Source organism: Physcomitrium patens, chromosome 12 (assembly GCF_059467195.1).
Source record: "Physcomitrium patens ecotype Gransden chromosome 12, ASM5946719v1, whole genome shotgun sequence".
Taxonomy (NCBI): Eukaryota; Viridiplantae; Streptophyta; class Bryopsida; order Funariales; family Funariaceae; genus Physcomitrium; species Physcomitrium patens.
In genome coordinates, this window is record NC_143421.1 from 15,200,918 (window position 1) to 15,226,064 (window position 25,147).

Consider the following 25,147-nt stretch of genomic DNA (forward strand, 5'->3'; position numbering starts at 1 on the left):
ATTCTAAAAAATACTTAAATAGTAAAAAATTCTCTCTAATCTTTAATATGTTTGTATCTAAATAACCTAAAATCATATTTTTAACAGTTCCACTAATCAAAATGTATTTTTGTGGAACTCACATGAAGACTTATAAAAAGTAAAAGCATGTGGCACCTTAGATTAAACTTAAAAAATATAAATATTTTATTATTTTAGTATCATTCTAGTCTTTTGACACCTTTGTTAAGCTATTGTATTTAATTGCAATGCTTATTTATTACTATTTCAATGTCATTTACTTGTAATAGAATTAATTGTGATAGTAATCTCTCAATTATATTTTTTATAAAGTAGTCACTTTGTATATTGATCTTTATAAGGCAAAGCACTTAGTTTGATAACTTTGCAAGATAACCACCAATATTTATACCATAGGATAAAATTAATTTTCAAAGACCAAGTGTACGTGGAATTCAATTCACATTTAAATTTAATCTCTATTGCTTAATTTTTATTTTCTTTAAGTCTATTCTTTAACATTTTTTTAATACTTTAGTGAATCTATCTTACTTAATCAATTTAGCTAGAATTCCCAATTTGTGTTTTAATAAAAAAAATTCATATTGAATAATCTTATTTGACTTTCTTATTTTATATGAAGTTGTTTGGTTTTTAGATGTTGGCCTTTAGCATTATTTATTTTACAAATTATATGTTTTTATTTAAATTTGAGTATTGCTAAACTCATAGAATCTTTGATTAGTTTACAAAAAAAAATTGATATTATTTATAATAAATTATTGCTAAATATAAATATAAATAAATTAATAATCTAGACTTCTAGTTTCTATTTGTTGAAGTTAAGATTAAAAACAAAAAACATTCTTCTATTGACTTTATATAATTATTTCTTTTCTTCTAAAATCAAATTAAGGTTGGCTGCCACCTACATTACATTTCTAAAAATGCATTTTAGAAGAATCTCAAATTTAAATTAAAATGACAATTTTGTAGTTCTAAGGTCTTTTGAGTCTTTTGAGTGTTTTAGGTTCCATATGGCCTCTAAGTCCAAAATTAGTATTTTATTTCTAGAAGACACATAGTTGTACTATTGTGTAGTGAAAAAAAAAATATATATTTATATACTTATTATATTATTTTTTTGTTGTTAATTTTTAAATAGAAATAAATTTTGCTAAAATATTTATTAGAAAATAGAAATAATTGGATTTTTCTCAAGTAATAACTATATATCCAACCAAAAATCTCATTTATACTTTGATAACATTAATAACAATAGTTATTCTATACATGATGGTTTTTATGAAAAAACTTGCATAACCACAAAAAAATGACCTTGGGAAGAAATTCACCAAATAAGGATTTGACTGAATGGGGTCTATCATATTTTTCAGGGAAGCCCAAAGCCTCCGCATTCCAATGATCATATTGACTAATTTCATGTGCCTCCAAACTGCAACGCTTTGCATCCCGTTACCCTAGTTTTGAAGTAGATGTCCGCTTGCTGAGACACAGACGAACCATGTTAGCATGGGTGGTCATCGTCTTTTTTTGCTTGAAACCCTAAAAATTCCTAAAAAATCCTAATCGGCCCTCAAACTTCCCCACCCATTTCTACAGACCTCCATCTCAGCTAATCACAGGCTCAACACGGCTATGTAAGCTGTGGACCCATCTCGAGAGCCAACCTGCTCCTCTGACTGTACATTTAGTTTCGCGATTCTTCAAGCATAAATTTCCGCAGCAACTGTGTTGTTTGTTTCAAGCTCAGATTCTTCTTTCAACTCAAACTCCTCTTGACTAGGTCTGCTCTTCAATTCCATGGCCCATCTAGATGCCCCGATTGATCAGGTTGCAAACAATCATTCAACCTCTGCATTTGTTCCGCAATTTTGCGAGGACAAACCTATCGGCTGGATCGGGTAATGTGTGAGGGAATCAGTCACCTAGTATCATGTGTTCAGTCGGTCCGTCTTTGAGTTTTTTTCAGTGTTCTTTCTGTTTTGTTTTATTAGCATTAAGCCCAATGGACAAGTTCAAAGAGTTATAAATAAGCACTTCTTATTACCTGTTCAAAACTGAATGATTAAATTCCCAGGTACTCATGGTATCCGTTGATGTTGCGGAGAGCATGCAATAAGTTCTGCAGACCCGGAACTATTGAATAAAATAAGTGGGGTAAAATAGCTTGCTTGGATCTTGAAGATGCCTAAAGCGCAAATGTGAATCTCGTGCTTCTCCGACAATCATCTGCAATGTGGGCGTTACTCTAGCTTCCTCTTCACATAAAAAGAAATAAGCACTATGCTGAGTAGGTCGAAGACAATTCTGATTCTCTTCAAGTTGGAATTGAACATCAAATGAATATGGTGCGGAATCATTGTTAATTTATAAAACTTTCAACACTAGCTGGAAAACTCTTCGCTAAATTCCAAAAGTCGTCTGTGCTTTTCAGGACAGAAGCCTGTTGCCTTAACTTCCTTCACTAAACCAATCGTGAACTACCCTCGGTTAGAAATCCCAAAAACTGCAGAGGGATACATCTACACAAACGCGCATAGTTTATGATTTACTCAAGCGTGAGCATGAAGTGACTAAGGCTTTTATCTCTTCAGGATTGGAATGAAATAATTCATATGGTTACCTGTCCCTTCAGGTACTTGACCTGAAAGGCATAGTTATTTGTCTAAGACGCAGCAGAGGCAAAACATTTCTTCCTGCCTGTTACGCCATCACGTGACAATCGACTTGCTCATCGGTAACACCCAAATCATTTCCCAGTAATTTCATGTGAGTTACTCCTGTCAAATGAGAAAATGGTGTTACTCAGTGGTAGACTTTGGTGAAGATTCTACACCTTTTTCATTAGGTGCAGTGGTACGCAACAATGTTTTTAAATCAGTCCGGCTGTAGAACAGGAAACATTCGCTTCCTGTCAGTCGTTACATGCTTTTAGGCAATCATTACATGGCGCAAGTGTATTTCCTTACGACAATTTTAGATAGGACACTGGACTGAAAGAAATTAAAATGTATTTATCATCTAAAAATTGTGCTTTACAGAGGCGTTTTCCGGTCATTGCAAAGAATTTTCTATCGTACGGTTGAACCACATGTTGATCATGCGTAGTACCTCTTAAACTTCTTTAAAACGAGTAACTAACCTATGCAGTTGAAGAACAGAATGTGCGTACAAAACAACCAAATAGTATACTACCAATGTACTTGTACGCTGCATAACACGTTCACCTGCATGAAGAGTGAAATCTACGCAGCGAAATCGATCCAACAAATAAATCTACCATTTTACTTCCTTTGAATGAACTGTAGACACCTGATAATATCTGCTCCTAACAAACCAATTAACAATATTTATGCTGCCCAATTAAGCCCAATGTCCACAGCAAGTTGCTTTTAATTACATAATCCAAGTATGAATTACAACAGTTCGTTAAGCGGAAGGAATCACACACATCATAAGTGCACACAAAGAGCTGCACTAGTGTCCACTACTGTTGCCCATGTGAAGAGTATTTCACCTCATCTTTCGCGTAATCAGTACTTTTCTCCTGAGTGTCTGCATTCTTCACACGTAGAAATCCAGCACCAAAAACCTCTTTCTATAACTCAACTCACATGCAAAATAAATGTCGAGTACATAAGAAAACATTGAGGTCCGCACCAAAACTTACTGTCTGTATAGTGGGTCACTGGTCCTCAGCACTGCAGACGTTCTGGTCACTGATCGGCATTCCAGCATTCAGTTCGCTCATCCTTAGCAGGTTTGGGTAGGAATCCAAAATCATGTGGAAAGTGATTTTTTCTCACTCATCGTTTCTCGAATGATGCCAGGACCCAACTTTCCAGGTCAAAAACAATCATGACACTCTGTAACTCTCAGCAAGTGTTTGCAGATGGTCCTATTAGTTAGTAATACACAAGGAAACAACTATTGCATTTCTGAGTGACAATAACATTACCTGCTCCCTGGTCCCAATCACGAGGTTATAAGAAGTTGCAATTTTGTTATCTCAACGGACTGTTAAGTAGTAAGCTTTAAGTAAAACTTACAAATAATTACATTGACCATGATAGTTCGATGGATGATGAACTATCTTCCCCTGACACTGACGCTCACAAATTGAATTGACCAGAAGTCAGTGTTCTCTTGATAACTATTTTACAAAATTTGTAAAAACTTGCATATGCAAGAAAAACATTATACAGAGCTCTTCTCATGTACAAATGGAGGGAAACTGACTCCAGTTCTCATTATCATACTCAGAATGTTGCATTCGTCATCAACTAGAGAATCGGACAATGGCCTGGAGCGAGATCTTACAACATCCATAACCGTTTTAGGGAAAATTCGGGTCCTCACTGGTGAGTCTTCTATTCTCTGAAGTTTACGCTGTCCATACATATCTTCAGCACAGCAAACTCGTTTCAAAGTTCTCGGAACAAATTCTGGTTCACCACTGCCTCCCTGCGCCTGCTCCCCGTTCCCATTCTCAAACCCGGAAGCTGTGCTGCTTGGCGAGGCCACCTGCGGTTTCTCTGGCACCGCTGAACCATCTTTCTGAGTTTCTAGATGCGAGACGTCATTGGAAATCATGAGTCTTTCCCGTTCTTGCTCCGTGAACCTCAAGTCCCTTCTATCACCAGATGGTAGCAGAGAGTCGATAGGAAGCTCGTTTTCTCCCCTCCCTTGCAGATGTTGCTCTGCCGTCCCTAGGCTTCCTCTATCATTGTCTGTGACTGGAGTAGATTTACTCAACTCGTTTCCTTTATTTCCTTGCTGCGTCAGATTGAGTTCCTCTACATTAGCTTTTTCGTTATCTAGGAGAGCGTACAATAGACTCGATGGCATTTTAAGCGTACTTGTGCTGCAACTCACGGGCGTCACTAACGAAGTTCAAGAAGAGGAGAACTCAAAAAAACAAAGAAAAGCATGCGATCGTAATGCAAAGTATGGGAGAAATTACTTGAATCGAGCATTACCTGGAATTCACCAAGAGATTCTAGAGGCTGAGTTTCTACAGCTGGTTGGGAGAAGGGCTGAATACTTGATTCCAACATAGAAATTGGAACAGCAGTGGGAGACGCACTCAGGCTGCTTATGCTTTCTGGGATCGTGGGAAGCAACAAAGGCTTTTCAATGAAACCCGACTCAGGGATCGTCTTCCGATCAAGAATTTGACTACCTAGGTCTTCAGAACCACCTAGGTCTTCAGAAAATGGGAATTGCGAATCCACTACTCCTGAGGCGGGCTGAGTGAGGAATTCAGCGCTCATGCCCATATCAGGACCCTGGCGTATAGGACTAGGCTGTTCATCCTGCCCCTGCCAATCTTGACTAGGAGACTGAGAGCGATCGCTTTCAAATGCTGCAACATAACTGTCCTCCTTCACTAACGCGAGACCATCCTCGACGCCTGCAACAGTCTGAGGGCTAGTCTGGGGGGTGCTTGCAGGAGAAATCCACTCGACAGGCTCCTGCGTATATCCCATGTCAGCTTCGTCTTCTGAAGACTCCGACCCACTATCAGCTTTGTAAGACAAAGCGGGCCCAGCATTCAAGTCCAACAAATACTGCTGAGCCTCCGAGGGCGATGAGTGCAGCAAATTCTGACTGGGAGTGTCATCAAGATTGTAATGTCCACTGCGTTCCCAACCTCCGCCGAGATTCACCAACACCTCCTCCTGCGACGAGGAAATGTGGCACTCCGGCAAGAATGAGGCCACGAATAGGCCGGCCATTTCCTCCAAGAACAAGAAAAACAACTGCTAGCGCTACCAGACCGCCCCAGCGCCTCACATTCGATGGTCACATTGGTCCAGGCGAAAGGCAATGCTTCCCAAAGCAGACTCTGTCTCCTGGGCCCACTGCGCACAATCCCCTACTCGTCAAACACAAATCTCCTCCCCATGCTTCCAAGCCCTATCACTTCAAACCAGAAGCCGACGCATACCCAAATCGTACGACATAATGCTCCCCTTCCATGTCATGAAACAGACCAGATATCTTTCATCTGCTCAGAGGAATCTAAAAACCGCATTTCGAAACATACGCAACAAGCCATCGTCATCATATCGACCAGACCAACCCCGACTCAAACCCTAAGAGCTCAACCCAACTGGCTCAAGCAGAGCAGCCGGCAAGGAAAAGAAACACCCTGACCCGAGCTCACATCTCCTTCTCCGAATTCCCAAGCAGCGTACCTCCTCCAGAGCCTCAATCACAGACACGGAACACTCCGTAAAATCGTCGCCGAAAACCTAGAACAGCAATCCATAAGACATTCTTGCAAGAATCGAAACCACAGTGCATGGCATAATGTCAGGTTGGACAAAGTGCGCATTGTCGATTGCAATGAAAAATGTCTGCAATGGTGGAGAAGATGGCGATGATGATATGGTGCTCAGATCGGGTCGCATAACTCTCTCGCTGCATCCCCCGCATTCACATAGACGTGAATCAAACCCTCGCCCCTCGTTACTCTTGCATCGCCGTCTTCGCCTCGATTCTTCTAAGATTCCTTTTATATCCTTGTCTGTGTTGCACTTCTTCAATCGAATGGGATACTGGAATTGTCTTGGGTCCATGCGATCCAGAGAGCTTCCCATAAATAAACTTACTCTTGGTTAAGAACGAGCTATTTTGAGTATGTTCTGCCTCCTCCATAACGGCTTTTCTTTCTATGTATGTGTTGTAGCATTACGTGCCTTTGGTTCAGGAGTAATGTGCGAATATGGCTTATAAATGTATTTATAATACAGTAATGATTCACAATGCAAATAGTAAAACCAAGCATTACTCAAATGTGTCTCACGAATACTACACAATAACCAAATAAGATGATGCAAAATAGAGTACATTTTACAAAAATATATAATTAAATAATATAAAAAAATAAAAAAGTAAGACACATACCTAAATGAATGAAAAAGACATACATGTAATTGTAAAAATGCAACATAAGAAAATAAATAAATATAATGAAACAAAATGAAATAAAATAAAACTATGTAGTTTTTACAGCTGTTGTTTTTGGAGTAGTTTCATATTTCATTTGTATGAAAAGAAATATATTTTCCGTTTTTATTTTATTTTTCATTTCATGAATATTGCTTAATAACAATCATAAATTATTTTTCTAAAATTCACTATTACAATTGTTGATATATATGGAGATTTAAAAAATATATTCTTTGTACTTTTTAAATACAATATTTTTATATATGTAAATATGTATGTCTATTATAAGTCTTGGTTTAGTATTTCAATTAAATATATATTTTTTATATTTTTTATTAAATATGAATAGATATTATTATTCTCATAGATATATGTATTTATTCCAATAATTACCTATATAATTAAGTAGAAGTAGGTAAATATAAATTAATTTCATAATATCTTCCAAAGAAGCTTTCTAGAAGCTTCATAGACACAATTTTGACTTTACATATGTTTGCAATTGATTTGTAGATTAGAAACTTGGATAATAAGTTAATAATGTGTTACACATATTGATGGCTTGTAGAACAAGCTAAATGTGTGACTTATGTATACAAAACTTGCCTTGCAAGTTAAGACATGTGTCTACCTAAGTCAACACATATTGGAGGTCCTCTAGAACATTGCCACATAGTTTCACAATGTCTTATTACATGAAGTCTTGCTTGAGAATGCATCAGGCACTTGGCAAATAGAAGAAAAGTCCTAAAATTCATTTAGGTGTTGGCAGGCCTCCTATTCCATTCTAAATGATGAACTTCTAGTGCCAATATTTCCCATTTGAATTATTGATTTTTTTCCATAATTTACTTAAATTGTTGAAAATCAAGTCTAGTCTCAATACAAAAAAAATTTACTTCAATCCAATCAACAGATTACTAAAGATCTTAAAAATACTCATTAATCTTCAAACTCCAAATTCTGAGATATCAACCTAAAAAAACTTTTACATACTTTGATCTAACTATTTGATTGATCTTAAATTCACAACACACATTAAGCAAAACTATATCCACCAACCCACAAAATTACACCTATAGATCTGCTACAAACTCTCCAAATTGCCTAAAATGTCAAACCTATTTTATTTTACAAAAATCAAAGTCACTTGAAACAACCTTGATTTTGTAAAGCTCTTACAAAGTCATTACAAATTTAAATTGCACAAAACTAATGCTCATAGAAATCCTATCAAGTGTGCTATCAAATCCCACCCTCCAATCTACTAAAGAATCCCAAAGTTGCCATAGATGTGCAGTTTTGTATTTCAAGGTCTGATTTTGATCCATGTCGACAACTGGTCCTATGCGAGTATCAATATTTGGTAATTTGAGGTAATTTTTGCTTGAACCTATTGGTAACTCCCTTCTAAACATGTCTATATCAATTATTTATTTCATTTATTTTGCATTGAAGTATTTATATTTCTACAAAAAAAATAGAAGCAACTTTTCTAAAAAATAGAATTAAGAATAAATCTTTTATTATCTTCTTATTATTTATCCTTATTTTTTCTATTATATCTTTTTACTAAGATCTTTTATAAAAATATCCATGTTTTCATTTTTTACCATATAATCGTGTTATTACATAACATCTACTCCCTTTGAACTTATGTATCCCCTAGTATGCACTAAATAATCTAAAGCTTGTGTCACGGATATATATGTTTACGTAAATAGTTATTTATATGATTAAGTAGAAGTAGGTAAATATAGAATAATTTCATAAAGTCTTCTAAAAAAACTTCCTAGAAGCTTCATAGACACGGTTTTGACTTTAGATGTGTTTGTAGGTTAGAGACTTGGCCAAAAAGCTAACCATGTATTGGTAGCTTGTGGAACAAGTTATCTCCATGTAGTAGCTTGTGGAACAAGCCAACTACATGGCGCATACATAGATAACTTGCCTTACAAGATAAGACATGTGGCTAGTAAAGACAACACATGTTGGAGGTCATATAGGACATTGCTACATAGCTCTTAGTTAGTATATATGGAAGCAAGAGTGAAGTCTTCTTCACTATTGTCAATACCTTTCTAGTCTTAGTCTTGTTTCAAGACTTTCTAGTCTTTCTTGTTTTTGGCAATAGTCATTTTAATTAATATTACATCAATTTTTGAATGACTTTCTAGTTCTGTTCAGTGATAGAAGAGTATATTGAGGATTCTCTTTCTTCGGGATTGATGTCCTTGACAGTTTGACAAGAGTGCTAACATATTGTTTCTGTCTTGTTTTAGGAGTCAGTGGATAACCCACTTCTATTGTTGTGTTTTGAAGATTGTAGACTATCCATCTTTAAACAAAAAATCTGGTTTCTAACATTGATCTTTTCCTTAAAGAGAGTGGATTACCCCTCTTTGTGGATTTTTTTTTTAGAAGTTGCGGATTACCCTCCTCTAATTTAACTTTGGAATTCGTTTGAGTTGTCTATGGAAGAAAAGTTTATGGATGCTACTCTCAATGGAAGTGAGAATAGATTTATAACTATGGCAGATCTTCATGAGCTAGTCAATACTCTAAGAGTGGAAATCTCACGTATTTCCAATGTGAATCATGGAAGTACTATCCTTACGCCTATAGAAGAAGTTCAAAGTTTGCGGCAAGAAGTTGTGCAGTTGAAAGAAGCAAGTAGATCAATATCACAACCAAATCCAAGAAGTTTTGCTTCTACAAGTATGACAAGGACAAGGATTAGTATGTATGAGAAGTTTGATGGAACAAGATAAAAATTTCGAGGATTTTTGCAATAAGTCAAGCTCTATCTAAAGTTGCACCCTTTGCAATATCCTGATAGATTTATGCAAGTCGGATTCATAGGCGCACTACTATCAAGAAGTGCTCTCTCTTGGTTTGCATCTTTAATGGAAAAAGATTCATGACTCTTTTATGATTTGAATTCATTCCTAGAAGTTTTAAAGCCACATTTGGAGAAAGTAATCAAGAACGAGTAGCAAAGACTAGGCTTTTATCCTTACAACAAAGATCACAATGAGCCACTACATATGCTGTGAAATTCCAAAACCTTGTTTGCAACGTAGAGTGCAACGACAAAGCACTTATCAACCAATTTTGATATAGATTGAAGGTTAGCGTCAAAGATTTGTTATTAACAATGTCAAAAGTAGAATCTTTGGAATAATTTATTATTCAAGACATTGTATGTGACAATCATTTATTTGAAAGGCATCAAGAATAAAGATTTGGTTGGAGAAGAATAAGTCAAGTAATGGTAGCAATTCCCAAGTTTTTTGAAATGTATTTGTCAAAGTCGGAATCAATGCAAATTGATATGATACATTTTAAATCTCTGATGAAGCAAGAAAAGTCTCAACGTTGCCAAGAGGAGTTGTGTTTATATTGTAGAGAAGCTAAGCACACTGCTCAATATTATCCAAAGAAGCAACACAATTATAAAATGAGGATTACAATTATCAAAGAAGATAATGTATCAAAAAACGAGTTTCTTTAGCTACAATAGAAACTGTGCAGCTGGAATCATGTGCAATATCTAGTAAAGGTCCTATTCTCTCCTGACACCTCTCACCTTGTTTTATAATAGAAGTATATTTAGGACCTAATAATTACAAAGTCTTTGCCTTGTTAGATTCAGGAGCCTCAGCATGTTTTATAAACAAAGATTTTGCCAAAAATCAAAAAATATTTTTAATGAAGAAAGTTAAATCCGTACATGTAGAAGTCATAGATGGTCATTTGTTGTCTTCTGGAAATGTTATCCATGAAACTATTCCTTTAGATGTAGCAATTAAAGATCATAATAGCATAATAATATTTAATGTAATAAAATCTCCTTCTAATCCAATTATTTTAGGATTATCATGGCTAGAAAAATATAATCCTCAAATAGATTAAATTTCTCGTAACCTTAACTTTCATAATAGTATAATCCAAGATTGTGTTAGCAAAGTAAAAGTACGTAAGTCCAATACGTCCAAACTTTTATTAATAGGTGCAAAAGCTTTCATGCATATTGCAAAAGAAGGATCATCATTTGTTATATATGCTACACCCATCTCTAATGGCAAAACAACGTTGAGTGGTATTCCTAAGCAATATCAAGAATTCCAAGTTATTTTTGAAAAGAAGAATACAGATATTCTCCCCAAGCATCGACCTTATGATTGTTCAATTGATTTACAAGAAGGAGCTCAACCACTATTCGGATCAATCTATAGCTTATTGCAAAATAAGTTAGTTGCATCAAAAGAATATATTGATGAAAATTTGGCAAAAAACTTCATATGCCATTCTAAATTCCTAATTGGGGCTCCTATCTTAGTTGTCAAGAAGAAAGACGGATCTCTGCAAATGTATGTGGATTATCTAAGACTCAACAAAATCATCATCAAAAATAGGTATCTTTTGTATTTGATATCAGGACTTCATGACCAATTCAATCAAGCAAAGATCTATACCAAAATAGATCTACGAGGAGCAAACAACTTAGTTCGTATCAAAGAAAGAGATGAATGGAAGACTACTTTTTGAACTAGGTATGGACATTTTGAATATAATGTCATGCCTTTTGGACTCACAAATGCATCGGCTACTTTTCAATATCTTATAAATGATATTTTTTGTGAGTTTTTAAATGATTTTGTTGTTTGCTATTTAGACAACATTCTAATCTACTCTAAGAACACAGATGAATATGAGCTTCATATTCGTCATGTGTTACAAAAATTTAGAGATGTAAGATTATGTGCCAAGTTGGAAGAGTGTGTATTCCACACTATTAAAGTTGACTTTTTAGGATACATCATTTCTAATGAAGGTCTTATGATGGATCCCAAGAAGATTCAAACTATCATAGATTCAAAGATTCTAAGAATAATATGAAATGTACAGTGCTTTTTGGACTTTGCTAATTACTATCGAATCTTCATCAAGAATTTTTTTCAAGTTATAGTTCTACTTACACGTTTGACTTGTAAAGATAAACTTGAGTGGAATAAAGAAGAAGAAGCATTATTTGATGTTTTAAAGAAAGAATTTAATTTTGTACCAATCTTTTATTGTGTTGACTACTCTAAGGTATTTTTTTATTGAAATAGACCTATCAAATTTTGTTTTAGGTGCCGTGTTGTCACAAATAGAAACAGATGACAAACTCTACCCAATAGCTTTCCATTCAAGGAAATTTTTAGCACCCGAGATTAATTATGAGATCCATAACAAAGAGCTCTTTGCAATCGTGGATTCATTTCAAGAATGGCATCATTATCTAGAAGGCACCTCAAGTTTAGTTATCCTATGTAAAGACCATAGGAACCTGAAGTACTTCATTTCAACATGTATTTTGAATCATTGTCAAGCCCATTAGAGCATGTCTTTATTTAGATTCAATTTTAAAATCACTTATCAACCTAAAAACTAACAAGGTCTATCGGATGCTCTTTCTAGACATTCTTATCTTGCACCAAAAGAAAGAAATGCATCTTTTCATTAACAAAGATCAATTCTCTTGAAGCCCGAGCATTTTCATCTTCGAGCTATAAAATCAACATTGATTGTTGATTCAATATTTGTGAAGTAAATTCAATCAAGCATGTCTTCTGATCTTCTTGTTTAAGATATCAAAGATACTTCTTCTAAGTCCCTTGATACTTTCAAGCTTGAATTCAAGAATAATCTATTATATTTTCAAGGATGCCTATATGTTCCAGAAGATGAAGCTTGATTATGTGTTCTTCAAGCTCGTCATGACTTTCTTGCAGCAAGACATTTTGGATACAATAAAACTTTGGAACTAATATCTAGAGATTGTTGGTGGCCACAAATGTGGAAGACAATCAAAGTTTTTGTACAATCTTGTGATGTTTGCTCAAGATGAAAAACTCCTCGTCATTGACCTTACGAACTTCTTCAGTTGTTACCCATTCCAGAACAACCATGGTCTACTGTTTCTATGGATTTCATCATGGATCTTCCAATCTCAAGTTCTTATGACTCTATATTCATGATAATAGATTATTTTACCAAGATGGCATATTTTGTACCATGTACAAAATCTATTATAGGTAAAGAAACATCTAAGCTTTTTATTGACAATATCTATTGCTAACATGGATTACCAAATAATATTATATCTGATAGGGGAATTCAATTTGTATCAAGATTTTAGAGAATCCTATTCAAGATTCTAAAGGTTGATATAAATCTTTTTTCAACTTTTCATCCTCAAATTGATGGACAAATGAAACGGGTAAATCAAGTTCTGGAGCAGTATTTGAGATGTACCATCAACTATCATCAAGATGATTGGACAACTCTTTTACCATTGGTAGAGTTTGCATATAATAATTTGATACATTCTTCCACTCAACAAACATCTTTCTTTATCAATTATTGTTATCATCCACGTGTTGATACTTTTGACTTTTCAAAAATTGATAATCTTGGAGTGGAAGTTTTAACAAATCGCTTGTCAGAGCTACATACAATAATGAAGATATAATTAAAGGAAGCTCAAGAACGATAAAAGACCAACATAGATGTCTATTACAAAGAGAAACCACAATATAATATGGGTGACAAGGTATGATTACTTCATTGTAATATCAAGACTACTTATCCTTCTGATAAATTAGATTATGGTAGGCTGGAACCTTTTCTTATTTGTGAACAAATCAATGCTGTTGCCTATTGATTACATCTACCGGAGTCTATGAAGATCTACCTTATATTTCACGTATCTCTTCTGGAGCCATATAAGACACTGAATATCTTGAGAAGAAGACAAATGCCACCTCTTCGTATAAAAGTGGATAATAACCAAGAATTTGAGGTGTAAGAAGTCTTAGACTGAAGGTAGTGCCAAATTAGGTTGGAATATCTTATTCATTGGCACGGATGTGATATTAGTGAATGCACATAGGAGCTATCAAAGAATCTTGTAAATGTAGCAAAGAAAATTAAGGTCTTTTATTAACGACATCCATCAAAACCAAGATGAAGAATAACAAAGCTTTGCTATAAAAAAAATAAGATCAAAAGAAAATTAGATTCTACCTTCTATCTTTCATTGTAGCTTTTGTGTATTTGTGATGAGTGGAGTACCAACGACCAGGAGATTCAACTCAAGAGCTTTTATTTGTCGACTTATCAGACGAGACATTGTGATTTTCACAACCTTCAAGATGAAAAAATCGAGATGAAGATCCTCAAGAACAACATGTCCTTCCTTGAATAGATGGTAAGATATAACGTGTTTGGTATCACAACTTCGGAAGAGACTCCTGATGTTTAGTGATTTTATTAGGGATAGGAACAACTCCTGACAGTGTTCCAAATATTTTATTTGAAGGAAGTTATGAAGGCCTCAACAATGACCAAATAATAGGGTGGTCTTTTTGCTTTGGTATGGAATACTATAGATGGTTAAGAGGACCTATCAACCATCTTCAAAGAGAGCAAAGATTGGAATATATAACAAATATAATTTGTAGCATCTTGAACTTCTTCAATATATGAAGACTGCTTCTCGTGGAACTCGTTCCTAGAAAGGGGGGTAATATCACAGTGTCGTACTGTAAATGCTTACAGTATGTAAAAATTAGTTAAAACATATTATATGTTGATAAATCTAGATGTATGTTAGAGTGGCTAGTAGATTAAATTAAAAGGAGTTGGAATAAGAAACTTTACTTTGTTTCTTTATTTCTTTTGATTTTGACATTAATATATATATATATATATATATATATATGACCTAAATGTTTAGTATGAAGCCTTGGAAAAAGGTGGAAACCTAAGGATTAAAATCTAAACCAATAGGAAGCTAATTGGGAGGGATGAAAGCAAGGCATGGTCGGATGAAGGCAAGGAATGGGGAACTTCATCCCTATTGGTCGAATACCATGCCCAATAGGCTTTGAAGAGGCTGCGCGCGACCTTAAGAAGGGTTTCGGAGACTTCAAAGGGGCATTCGGAGATTAAAAGCTAGGGTTATAAAGTTTAGGGTTTGGAGAACAATTTGTGTACAAAAATTAGAGGATTTGGAGTTAGGGTGAAAAAGTTATAACCGTTTGAAGTTAAGGTGTTTATTTAAGATATACTGTTACTCTTTTGAGAGTATGAGGAGTTTTACAATAGCTTTTGAAGATCAAAAGGTGCAACTGGAGCGGCGATTTCAAGGCCTACATCTTTCACGAAAGAATTATTACTTTTGGAGTTCATATGAAGGAGTTATAAGGAGTTGAAGGCGACACTTCCAAATCAAAAGCAGTAAGTAAGCGGATTTGTTTGTTGTAATGGTTGAAGCCATAACTTGAGTATTTGGACGAATTTTTGGCTCAAACTTTTTGGAGAATGTCAAATTTTATGTTAAGAAGCTATAAATATAAATTTTGTAGTATTTGAGCTTATATTTTGTGAGATATGAAGAAAATTGCACGTGGATGTATAAAGACAAGGGTTTGAAGCGGCTGTTAGGGATTTCAAGATATCTCAAGATCTGCAATGAATTTGCAGAAAATTTGCAATGAAAATTTTTGTAGAAGTTAATAAGAATACATCAGTACCTCATGTAAAATTTGAGTTTGTTTGGACAGTCGGATTAAGAGATATGAGGTGTTGAACTTCGGAAAAATCTCCACATAAGAATAAACAAGGTTTTAGAAGATTTTATCATATTTTGGAAGTTGTGGATTACTTGAGGATTGTGTATTTGGTGTAATTACTCAAAAAGAGAAAAATTATATATAAACTTAGGGCTTCCCTTATTTTCAAGCTTGATTGAATAATTAGTGACAGCCAGAAGCCTAATATTTTCTTGAGGCAAACTCTTTCTACCCAACAACGAACATATACATTTACCTCAATAGTTACTTGTTCGATTAAGTAGAAGTAGGTAAATTTAAAATAATTTCATAAAGTCTTCTAGAAAAGCTTCTTAGAAGCTTTATAGACTCAGTTTTGACTTTAGATGTCTTTATAGGTTAGAAACTTGGCCAAAAAGTTAACCATGTATTGATAGCTTGTGGAACAAGTTATCTCTGTGTAGTAGCTTGTGGAACAAGCCAACTATGTGGCGCATACATAGATAACTTGCCTTGTAAGATAAGACATGTGGCTAGCAAAGTCAACACATGTTGGAGGTCATATAAGACATCACCACATAGCTCTTCGTTAGATATTATATATGGAGGCAAGAATGAAGCCTTCTTCATTCTTATCAACACCTTTCTAGACTTATTCTTATTTCAAGACTTTCTAGTCTTTCTTATTTTTGGCAATAACCATTCTAGTTAATATTACATTAGTTTTTCAATGACTTTTTAGTTCTCTTTAGTGATTGAAGAGTGTATTGAAGATTCCCTTTCTTCGAGATTCATGTCCTTGATAGTTGTCCAAACTACTATCATAAATCAACACCAAATAACCATTTTAAATTAATTTTGGATTCAATTGATACTTTTTGTCAAACCTCTCTTTGTTTGTTTTGTTTTTTTTTGTTTTGTTTTGTTTTGTTTTTTTTTTTTCACTTCTTTTAATTTTGTTATAACTATCTCAATGTCCTCGGATCTTCTTTCAAGTTATCAAATTTATTAAGCTAATAATTTTTTTCTTATTAAACCATCTTTTTAAGATAATATATTCTATGTTGGTACAATATCCTCCATTGGCATCACCAATTTTTACCTATATATCAATTCTATTGGTATATATCTTGTAACTGTGGTAAAAGTTGTGCAATCCACCTATAATGTAAATAATAATAGCTTAGGCCAATCACCTATCTTACCTTTGAATACTTTAATCAATGCTTTAATAATTAAAAAATATCCATGTTCACTCTTGCCATTTCTTTTTGGATTATATGCAATTGTTAATACAAGTCTAATATCCATCTTCTTAAAATACTCTTGTCCTTCATTTGCATGTAATTCTTTTCTATTTGTAGTGATTTTTTTAATTCCAACCATATTGGCAAATAATTTCTTCTAATATAAATTGATATACCCCTTCTATAGTCTTTGTTCATAGCACTTTCTCTTCTACTTGATTTGTCAAATCCTCTTCAACATGTACCAAATATTTTTTTTTTCTTCAAATTCCATTAGCATTGCAACTAAATCAGCTATTTATTTGTGGTAAATTATTAATGGATATATTGGATGCAATCCATCTTAATGATGAATTTTTGAATATATTTGATAAGTTTCATAAGATCCTACAAAATTTGCCACATCCTTAAATATGCCCTTCTACTAATATTTTTTTTTTTATCTTTGTAAATATTGCTCAGATGCCTCGATGTCCAACCCACCAACTTTCATGAAATTCTTTAATGATATTTTATTGAGCGCCATAGTTACATACAACATGTTATGAGATTCCATTCATTTGTTTTGGATGCTTCCATGAAAATCCATCTTAAAAAAAATATCCATAAGCCTTCTTTTGAATTCTTTTAAATTCATAATCTATCCAATTTTCTTGCTGCTCTCGTGTTGTAACACGAGTATACCATGAAAATATAAAGAAAGGGGACTTTTATTAATGTTCAATTACCTCAAATATTGGGAGCAACGATCGATTCCAATGCCAATATTCAGGGGCCAGTTCAGATATCCTGTCACAGTCCGTTAGGGCATACTTACCAGTAACAAAATGCTCCGTTCGAGTCCAATAGTGGGAGTCAATAGAATCAAAAGGACTAAATCGATGACTGAGCAAGCCTGATGCGAAGGACCAATTTGATCCAATTATGGAAACATCCAGGTCTTACTACGGGCCTCTTAGCTAATATGAGACCTGATTTGGTCGGGCGATTCAATGTGGTCTCAATTATGGGGATTTCGATTCCGTTTCAAGCTGGCTTATTCTCTGTGCCATTTTAAGGAACGTTGTTTCCTGAAAAGGAACCTTTTAAAAGGCAAAAAATGGAGGAGAAAGCTCTGACGGCGGAGCCAATTCCAGATCCAAGATGGAAGATTGAAGAAATTTAGAGGCTAGGGTTTGAGAGGGGAAGAAAAAAAAACATTTGGAAATGGTTAGGGTGGAGGAGAGGATTTAGAGATTCGGGAATTAGGGAGGTTAAGAAAAAGGGAGGATACAAGGTTTTTGGGTAGGGGTCAAAAAAGGGACTTCTGGCGATCAATGCTGAAAGGTCGATGTGTTGTACTCGTGAATCGGAGTTTTAATGAAGTGGGTGTGATTACTCTTGATTGTTTTGTGAAATCGAAGTTACGTTGTCATGTTGTAACACGAGTATACCGTGAAAATATAAAGAAAGGGGACTTTTATTAATGTTCAGTTACCTCGAATATTGGGAGCAACGACCAACTCCAATGCAAATACTGAGTGGCCAAGTCCGTTACAGTCAGCCGGGGCATACTGAAATGCTCCGTTCGATTCCAATAACGGGAGTCAGCAGGAAGAGAAAGGACCAATTCACATGACGGGTGAGCTTGGTTTGAAGAGCCAATTGGATCCAATTTCAAGAATCCAATCCGGGTCCTATTATCCAATATGAGACCTGCATTGGTCGAGCAACCCAATGTAGTCTAATTATGGAAAAATCCAGGTCTTACTACGGGCCTCAGTCAGTTTGACGCAAAGGACCAATTTGATCCAATTACGGAAACATCCAGGTTACTAAGGGCATCTTACCCAATATGAGACCTGAATTGGTCGGGTGACTCAATGTGGACCCGAGTACGGGATTTCGATTCTGTTTCAGGCTGTCCTATTTTTTGTGCCGTTTCAAGGAGGGTTGTTTTCGATAAATGGATCTCTTAAAGGTAAAAACAGAGAAAAAAGCTCTGACTGCGGGAGCCAATTTCGGATCTAAGCTTTGACGATGGGAGCCAATTCCGGATCCGAGACGGAAGATTGAAGAAATTCAAAGGATAAGGTTAGGGAGAGAATAAGTTTTGGGGGGGGAGGTTTTTTTTTAAGATGGGGGGGGGGTTTTTTGGATCGAAGAGCTAGCTTCAAGCTCTTTTCAAGGTTACTAGTTCGGTTTCATTGGAGGTTTTTGAAGATCAAGGGGATTGGAGAGGAGCTTCATGCTTCGGGTCGGGAAAGAAAAGACGGAGAATTGGATTTTCCTTCTTCATAGAGTTTTGGGAAGGCTGAGGCAATCGTTGCTGAAGTCAGTGTTGTAATGGTGAATCGGGATTTTTTAATGAAGTGGGTTTGATTACTCTTGACTGTTTTGTGAAATCGGAAGTACGTCTGTGATTGAAGAATTAAAAGGGTGTCTATAGGATTGAGTATGCGGAGTGAATGAAATTTGTTGGGTTAATCTAACGAGACAGTCAGTGGATACAAGATCGTGAGTAGAAAGCGGTATCGAAGATTAACAGTTTGGGTTGTTCGGGGTTCTCTGAACGTTTAGAGACCTACCGGCCAACACAAAAAGGACTTCGACGAGCAGTCGAAGGGACATCCGTATAGATTTACGGTGTATTCTTGCAGTCGTTTATATTCTAACAGTCAAAAACTGATAGACTGCTTGACTACTGGTGAATCTCCATACTACCTTCTACAGCCAAACGCCCGGCGCGTTCTCGAGCAGGAAAGCACGTAATACGACAAAAGTGGTGAACTCAACGTGAAAGCTTGAAGTGGAAGGTATTGGATTTCGGTTGATTTTATCTTTATTTTATGGAAAACGAAAATAAAAATTTTGAAGGATTTTTGGGAGGAGTTTCTGGTGGGGAGTCTTCTAAAGGAGAAGGTATGCACATGGATCCGTCTATTGTTAGTATGTTTCAAGCCTTCTCATTATCAATGCAGCAACAGTAAAGCAATGATCGAAAGAAAGCTTTGGCAACCAAAACATTGCAAGCAGTGGTCAATAAAATTGATCAATTTGATCGAAGGAATATTTCATGAGGTTAGATCAGTGGACCATGTACGATCCATTGTAGAACATTCTAGAAAGAATTTAAGGTAGTTATTTAATTAAAACTTATCATAGAACTTTCTAAAAAAAGAATTTAAGATAGATATCTAAGTAAAATCTATGATCTAAGAATATTCTAAAAAGTCTAAAGTGCTAGGACAAGATATAAATAAGACTAGCCATGGCCTTTTGGAGCATTTGGTCAAGTATGGCTTCAGATCCTTTTTCTTAGTAAAGTTTGATTTTGCATCTTTTTGTTCAATTCTATTTTTTTTGTTTCTATTTGCTTAGTTTTGTCTTTCATGTCCTATTCTGTTTAGTTCCGTTTAGTTTTATTCTAATCTATTTTATCCTATTTTATGATGAAGCTTTATGTTGCCGTGGATTAGAAAGATCTTAGGTTTTGGAGATAGTTTGGTCATGTTTCACCATATATATAGAAGTCATAGATGGTCATTCATTATCAATTAAAGATGTTATCCATGAGATTATTTTTTTAAATATAGTAATTAAAGATCATAATAGCATAGTAATATTTAATGTCATAAGATCTATTTTTAATCCAATTATTTTAGGATTATCATGGTTAAAAGAATATAACTCTCAAATAGAATGGATTTTTTATAACCTTGATTTTTTTTATAATTTAATCCAAAATTTTATTAATTAAGTAGAAATATATAAATTTAATATATCCAAATTCTTATGAATAGGTAGAAGAGCTTTTATACATATGACAAAAGTAGGATCATCTTTTGATGTATACACCAAATCGATTTTTGATGGTAGAAAGACATCAAGTTATATTCCTAGCCAATATTAAGATTTTAAGGATATTTGTGAGAAAAAAAATACAAATATTCTTTGAAAATATCCATCCTATGATTCATCAATTGATGTTTAAAACATAGTTTATTTACTATTTAGACTAATCTATAGCTTATTGCAAAATAAATTGGCTCCACTAAAAGAAAATATTGATGAAAACTTGGCTAAGAATTTCATATGCCATTCAAAATCTCTAGTTGAAGCTCCTATCTTATTTGTGAAGAAATATGATAGATCTTTGTAAATGTGCTTAGACTATCAAGGACTTCATAAAATCACCATCAAGGATAGATATTTTTTACTTTTAATTACAAGACTTCTTGACCAACTCAATCAAGTAAAGCTCTATACAAAAATAGAGCTACGAGGAACATATAACTTGATTTGCATCAATGAAGGAGATGAATAGAAGATTGTTTTTCAAATTAGCTATAGGCATTTTGAACATAATGTCATGCCTTTTGGACTAACCAACACACTAACTACTATTCAACATCTTATGAATGATGTTTTTGTGATTTTTTTGATGATTTATTAATTTGTTATTTAAATAATATTTGAATCTACATTGAAAAAATAAAAGAACATAAACTTCATATATATCATGCATTATAAAAACTTAGAGATATATGATTATATGCTAAGGTGTAAAAGTATGTATTTTATACCAATCAAATTAACTTCTTAAGGTATACTATTTCGAATAAATATTTTATAATGGATCTTAAAAAGATTCAAATTATTATAAATTAAAAGATTTTAAAAATAATTAAATATTTATAATATTTTTTAAGATTTGCCATGTTGTCATGATGTAACACAACTAAAAGGTAAAAGGAGTGAAGAATCTATTATATTAAAGAAGTTCTTACTTCAAATATTATAGCAAATTATCTTAGAAAATAGACAACAGTCCAAAAGAAAGTAGAATTAAAGATTTAAATGCTATATTTTTATAAAGTAAGCTTCTACTTACTTTGTAAGGCTATAAATAAGACAAAACAAGGTAGATTAGAAAAATAAAGAATATGAACACATTAAAGAATGACTTAGGAGTTGTTTAGAGTAAAAATTAACTCAAAAGAGCAAAGTTTGATATCTAAAAAAGACTGATTATCAATCTGGGTCGAAATCTGACCCCAAGGTATAAAACTAGGCACAAATGGCAATTTGGATGTTTTTTGGTAGATCAAAGAGCAAGATTAGAGAAGAGACTTGATAAGATTTTTTTAAGCATTGATTTTGATAGAATTGATTGTGTAATGTCTTTGGAAGAGCTTTGCAAAGTCACAATTGCTTTGTGTGATTTTGATATTTGTGAAATAAAAAAAATATTCTATTTTGAAAAAATTTGGTAGTAGATCTATAATTTAAATTTTTTTAAATTATGCAAATAGTTTTTTGAAGTGTATGTTGTAAGTTTGAGCTTGATTAAATGGTTGATTTGAAGGCTATTGAATTTCAAGTAGGTTGAAGTCTTGCAAATTGGACTTTGAGAGGTAGTTAGAATTTCTAAAATCTTTAACAATCTATTAGTTGGATTGGAGTAAAATTTATATCTAAGGATAATAGACTTGATTTTCTACACATATGTAAAGTTTGAAAACAATTAAATAGTTCGACAAAGAAATATTGGCTCTAAAAATTCAACATTTAGATTGGAATAGGAATCTGGCAAACATTTGAGCAGATTTTAGGATTTTTCTTCTATTCAATAAGTGTGATTTCTTCAAATTTTATGTGCTTACTGCCAACTCAATTATTGAAAGGTGTGTAAATTTTAAAGTAAGATCAATGGTTCAATTGATAGATATTAAGGTTCTAAATTGTACTAGGATTAGATTTAGTATGGTTATGATTTGATTTAGGATTTGATTTAGGATTTTGGATTTAATTTAGGATTTTTTAGGATTTATTTAGGATTTAGGATTTATCTAAGATTTTATTTAGGATTTGATTTAGGATCAAGGATTTGAACAAAAGTTTGGTTTAAAATTTAGTATTTGTTTAGAATTTGATTTAAAATTTGGTTTAGGGTTTAGGAATTTTTTAGAATTTGATTGAAGTCCATTAGGGTTTTAACTAGGATTAAATTAAAACTTGGTTTAAATTTATTTAAATTATATTTGTGATTATTTTAATATTTTTTAGGAGTTCTTAAGGATTCTATTAAGGTTTATTATTGATTTTCTTTCAACTCCTTCAAGATTTCTTGTTGTTTCTTTTGTAATTTTTTTAAGGTTTCTTTTGAATTTGATTAAAGCTTGTTTAATATTGTTAAGGTCTAATAAGAGTTTATTTAGTATCTTATTAGAATTAAAATTTTGTTGTTGTAATTTCCATTTTACTTTTCACAATCAAGTACCTTCTACACTCTTGAGAAAGACTTTAAATAATACAAGAATGTTTTACCAAATCTTCATCAAAAACTTTTTTTAGGTTATTATTCATCTGATACATGTGACCTATAAAGACAAACTTGAGTAGAGTAAAGAAGCTAAAGCATCTTTTGAAGCCTTGAAGAAGACATTTAATTTTGCACTAATTTTATATGGTGTCAACTTTTCTAAGGTATTTTTTATAGAAAGAGAGACATTAGAGTTTGTTATGGATGTTTTTTTATCACAAATGAAAGCAAATAATAAGCTCTACCTATTTTCTTTTTATTCTTAGAAATTCTTAGTAGCCAAGATTAACTATAAGTTCTATAACAAAGAATTCTTTGCAATCAAAGATTTATTTCAAAAGTGGGGTCATTATCTAGAAAGCACTTTTAGTCCAATCAACATGTAATTGGATTACAAGAACTTGGACTACCTCTTATCAACATGTATTTTGAATCATTTTTAAGCCCATGAGAGCATATCTATATCAAGAAATAATTTCAATTTTACTTATTGACTTGAAAAACAACAAGGTTTAACAAATGGCCTTTTTAAATATTTATATCTTCTATCAAAAGAAAGAATTATAAATTTTAATTAAAAAAGAATGATTTTCTGGAAATTAAAGCATTTTCATCCATAAGCAATGAAATGAACATTGATTGTTGATTTCTCCTTTTTCAAGCAAGTTTAAGTGAATATGTCCTCTAATCTTCTTCTTTAAGTTATTAATAATAATTCTTTTAAATCTTATAATACTTCTAAACTAAATTGAAAAATAAATAAAATATTTAAACACCTTTAGAAGAATATGTCTAAAGATCTTATAAATCTAAAAAGTAATAAAATATGATAAAACATAAGTATCAATTTATAAAATATAAAAGTAATTTGGATATAAATAATTTACATATTTTTTTCAAAACATGCATTATTGATTCAAAAATACATTAATTTCTATGCATATATCAAAATTTATAAGATTAATTTAAAAATACATATTTACTTAAGAAGATAATTTATATACTATTCTAAAGAAGCCTTAATTTTAAATGATTCTTAAAATCTTTAAATATTATACCTGATATTATTAATAAAAGAGCATATTTGAATTATATAAAATCATGTATATTTTATATATATATATATATATATATATATTTATACTAATATACATACATATTAATATCTCTGTATATTTATATTTGAACATTTGTACAATAAGTATACAAAAACTTTCTTATACTATTTATTATCATTTCTGTTGTAATAAGGCTTTTATATCCAATAGCCCAATTTGAAAGACCAAAGTACAAAAGCGTTACTTACAACCAGACTTGATAAAGAAAGAACTCTCTTTAAGAAGCCATAGCCTTTTGTGATAGTATAAAGTCTAGACATCTTAAATCATATCTTCATTCTTTTAATTATAACAAACATAAATGTATTTGATGTTTTTATTTTTTGATATTTATTTATTGTACTTAATTATTATGATTTATTGATTATTATAAAAACCACATCTTTTTCATAGAATTGTTTTAACTTTTAAATAATATAACTATTAATGCCATGTAGAAAAGTCATGTATTCTAATTCATATTCTTTTCTTGTGGCATGTAGGCTTATTTTCCTAAATATAAATCTTACAAGTCAAGCCTATTCATTTTAGACAATCAAAGGACTCAAAAGATGTGGCATTTCACCTCCTCTTCAATGTAAAAATGCATCTTCAAATCATATTTTTTGTTGCACTACAAGAATCTATGCAAATTACTTCATGATGCAATTGGAAATACAATCTTCTATTTATCTTAAATATATTTTATGTTTAATGGTTTGTAATGATAATTGTGAATTAATGTCTTGTGTTTCATCACTTTTACTATATGATGTTATATTTGGTGGTGTATAAGATTACAAATTGCATTACTTCAACATTGTATGACACAAACATGTAGTTGTCACTAACATTTGAAATTGCAACCATTCCAAAATATTAATAAATTGAGTGGTATTGCACTTACATACTACT

The 25,147-nt window shown here is 32.9% G+C and overlaps 1 protein-coding gene and 1 long non-coding RNA gene across 3 annotated transcripts; both read right to left on the reverse strand.

Annotated features, from left to right (window-relative positions):
- Window positions 1-1,233: 1,233 nt before the first annotated feature.
- On the reverse strand, window positions 1,234-1,814 carry LOC149988056 (uncharacterized). Its single transcript, XR_016505863.1, has 2 exons — window positions 1,692-1,814; window positions 1,234-1,507 (listed from the first exon to the last, which is right to left on the reverse strand). It is a non-coding gene; the product is annotated as an uncharacterized LOC149988056 (long non-coding RNA).
- Window positions 1,815-4,007: 2,193 nt separating this feature from the next.
- On the reverse strand, window positions 4,008-6,648 carry LOC112290067 (uncharacterized). 2 transcript variants are annotated; one of them, XM_024536021.3, is made up of 3 exons: window positions 6,225-6,648; window positions 5,004-5,888; window positions 4,008-4,800 (listed from the first exon to the last, which is right to left on the reverse strand). In XM_024536021.3, exons 2-3 carry the CDS (start codon window positions 5,760-5,762, stop codon window positions 4,222-4,224), a joined length of 1,338 nt encoding a protein of 445 aa, XP_024391789.1. In that variant the 5' UTR covers window positions 5,763-5,888; window positions 6,225-6,648; the 3' UTR covers window positions 4,008-4,221. The 2 variants fall into 2 exon arrangements, with proteins under 2 accessions (XP_024391789.1, XP_073394076.1); XM_073537975.2 differs by having other exon boundaries at window positions 6,184-6,648.
- Window positions 6,649-25,147: the final 18,499 nt, after the last annotated feature.

Bases quoted from the DNA above. Each gene is read 5' to 3' on its own strand.
- LOC112290067 (XM_024536021.3), bottom strand. From the start codon at position 5,762: ATGGCCGGCCTATTCGTGGCCTCATTCTTGCCGGAGTGCCACATTTCC. The intron at 4,801-5,003 runs GTAATGCTCGAT...AATCTGACGCAG, and splicing joins AATCTCTTGGTGAATTCCAG to CAAGGAAATAAAGGAAACGA.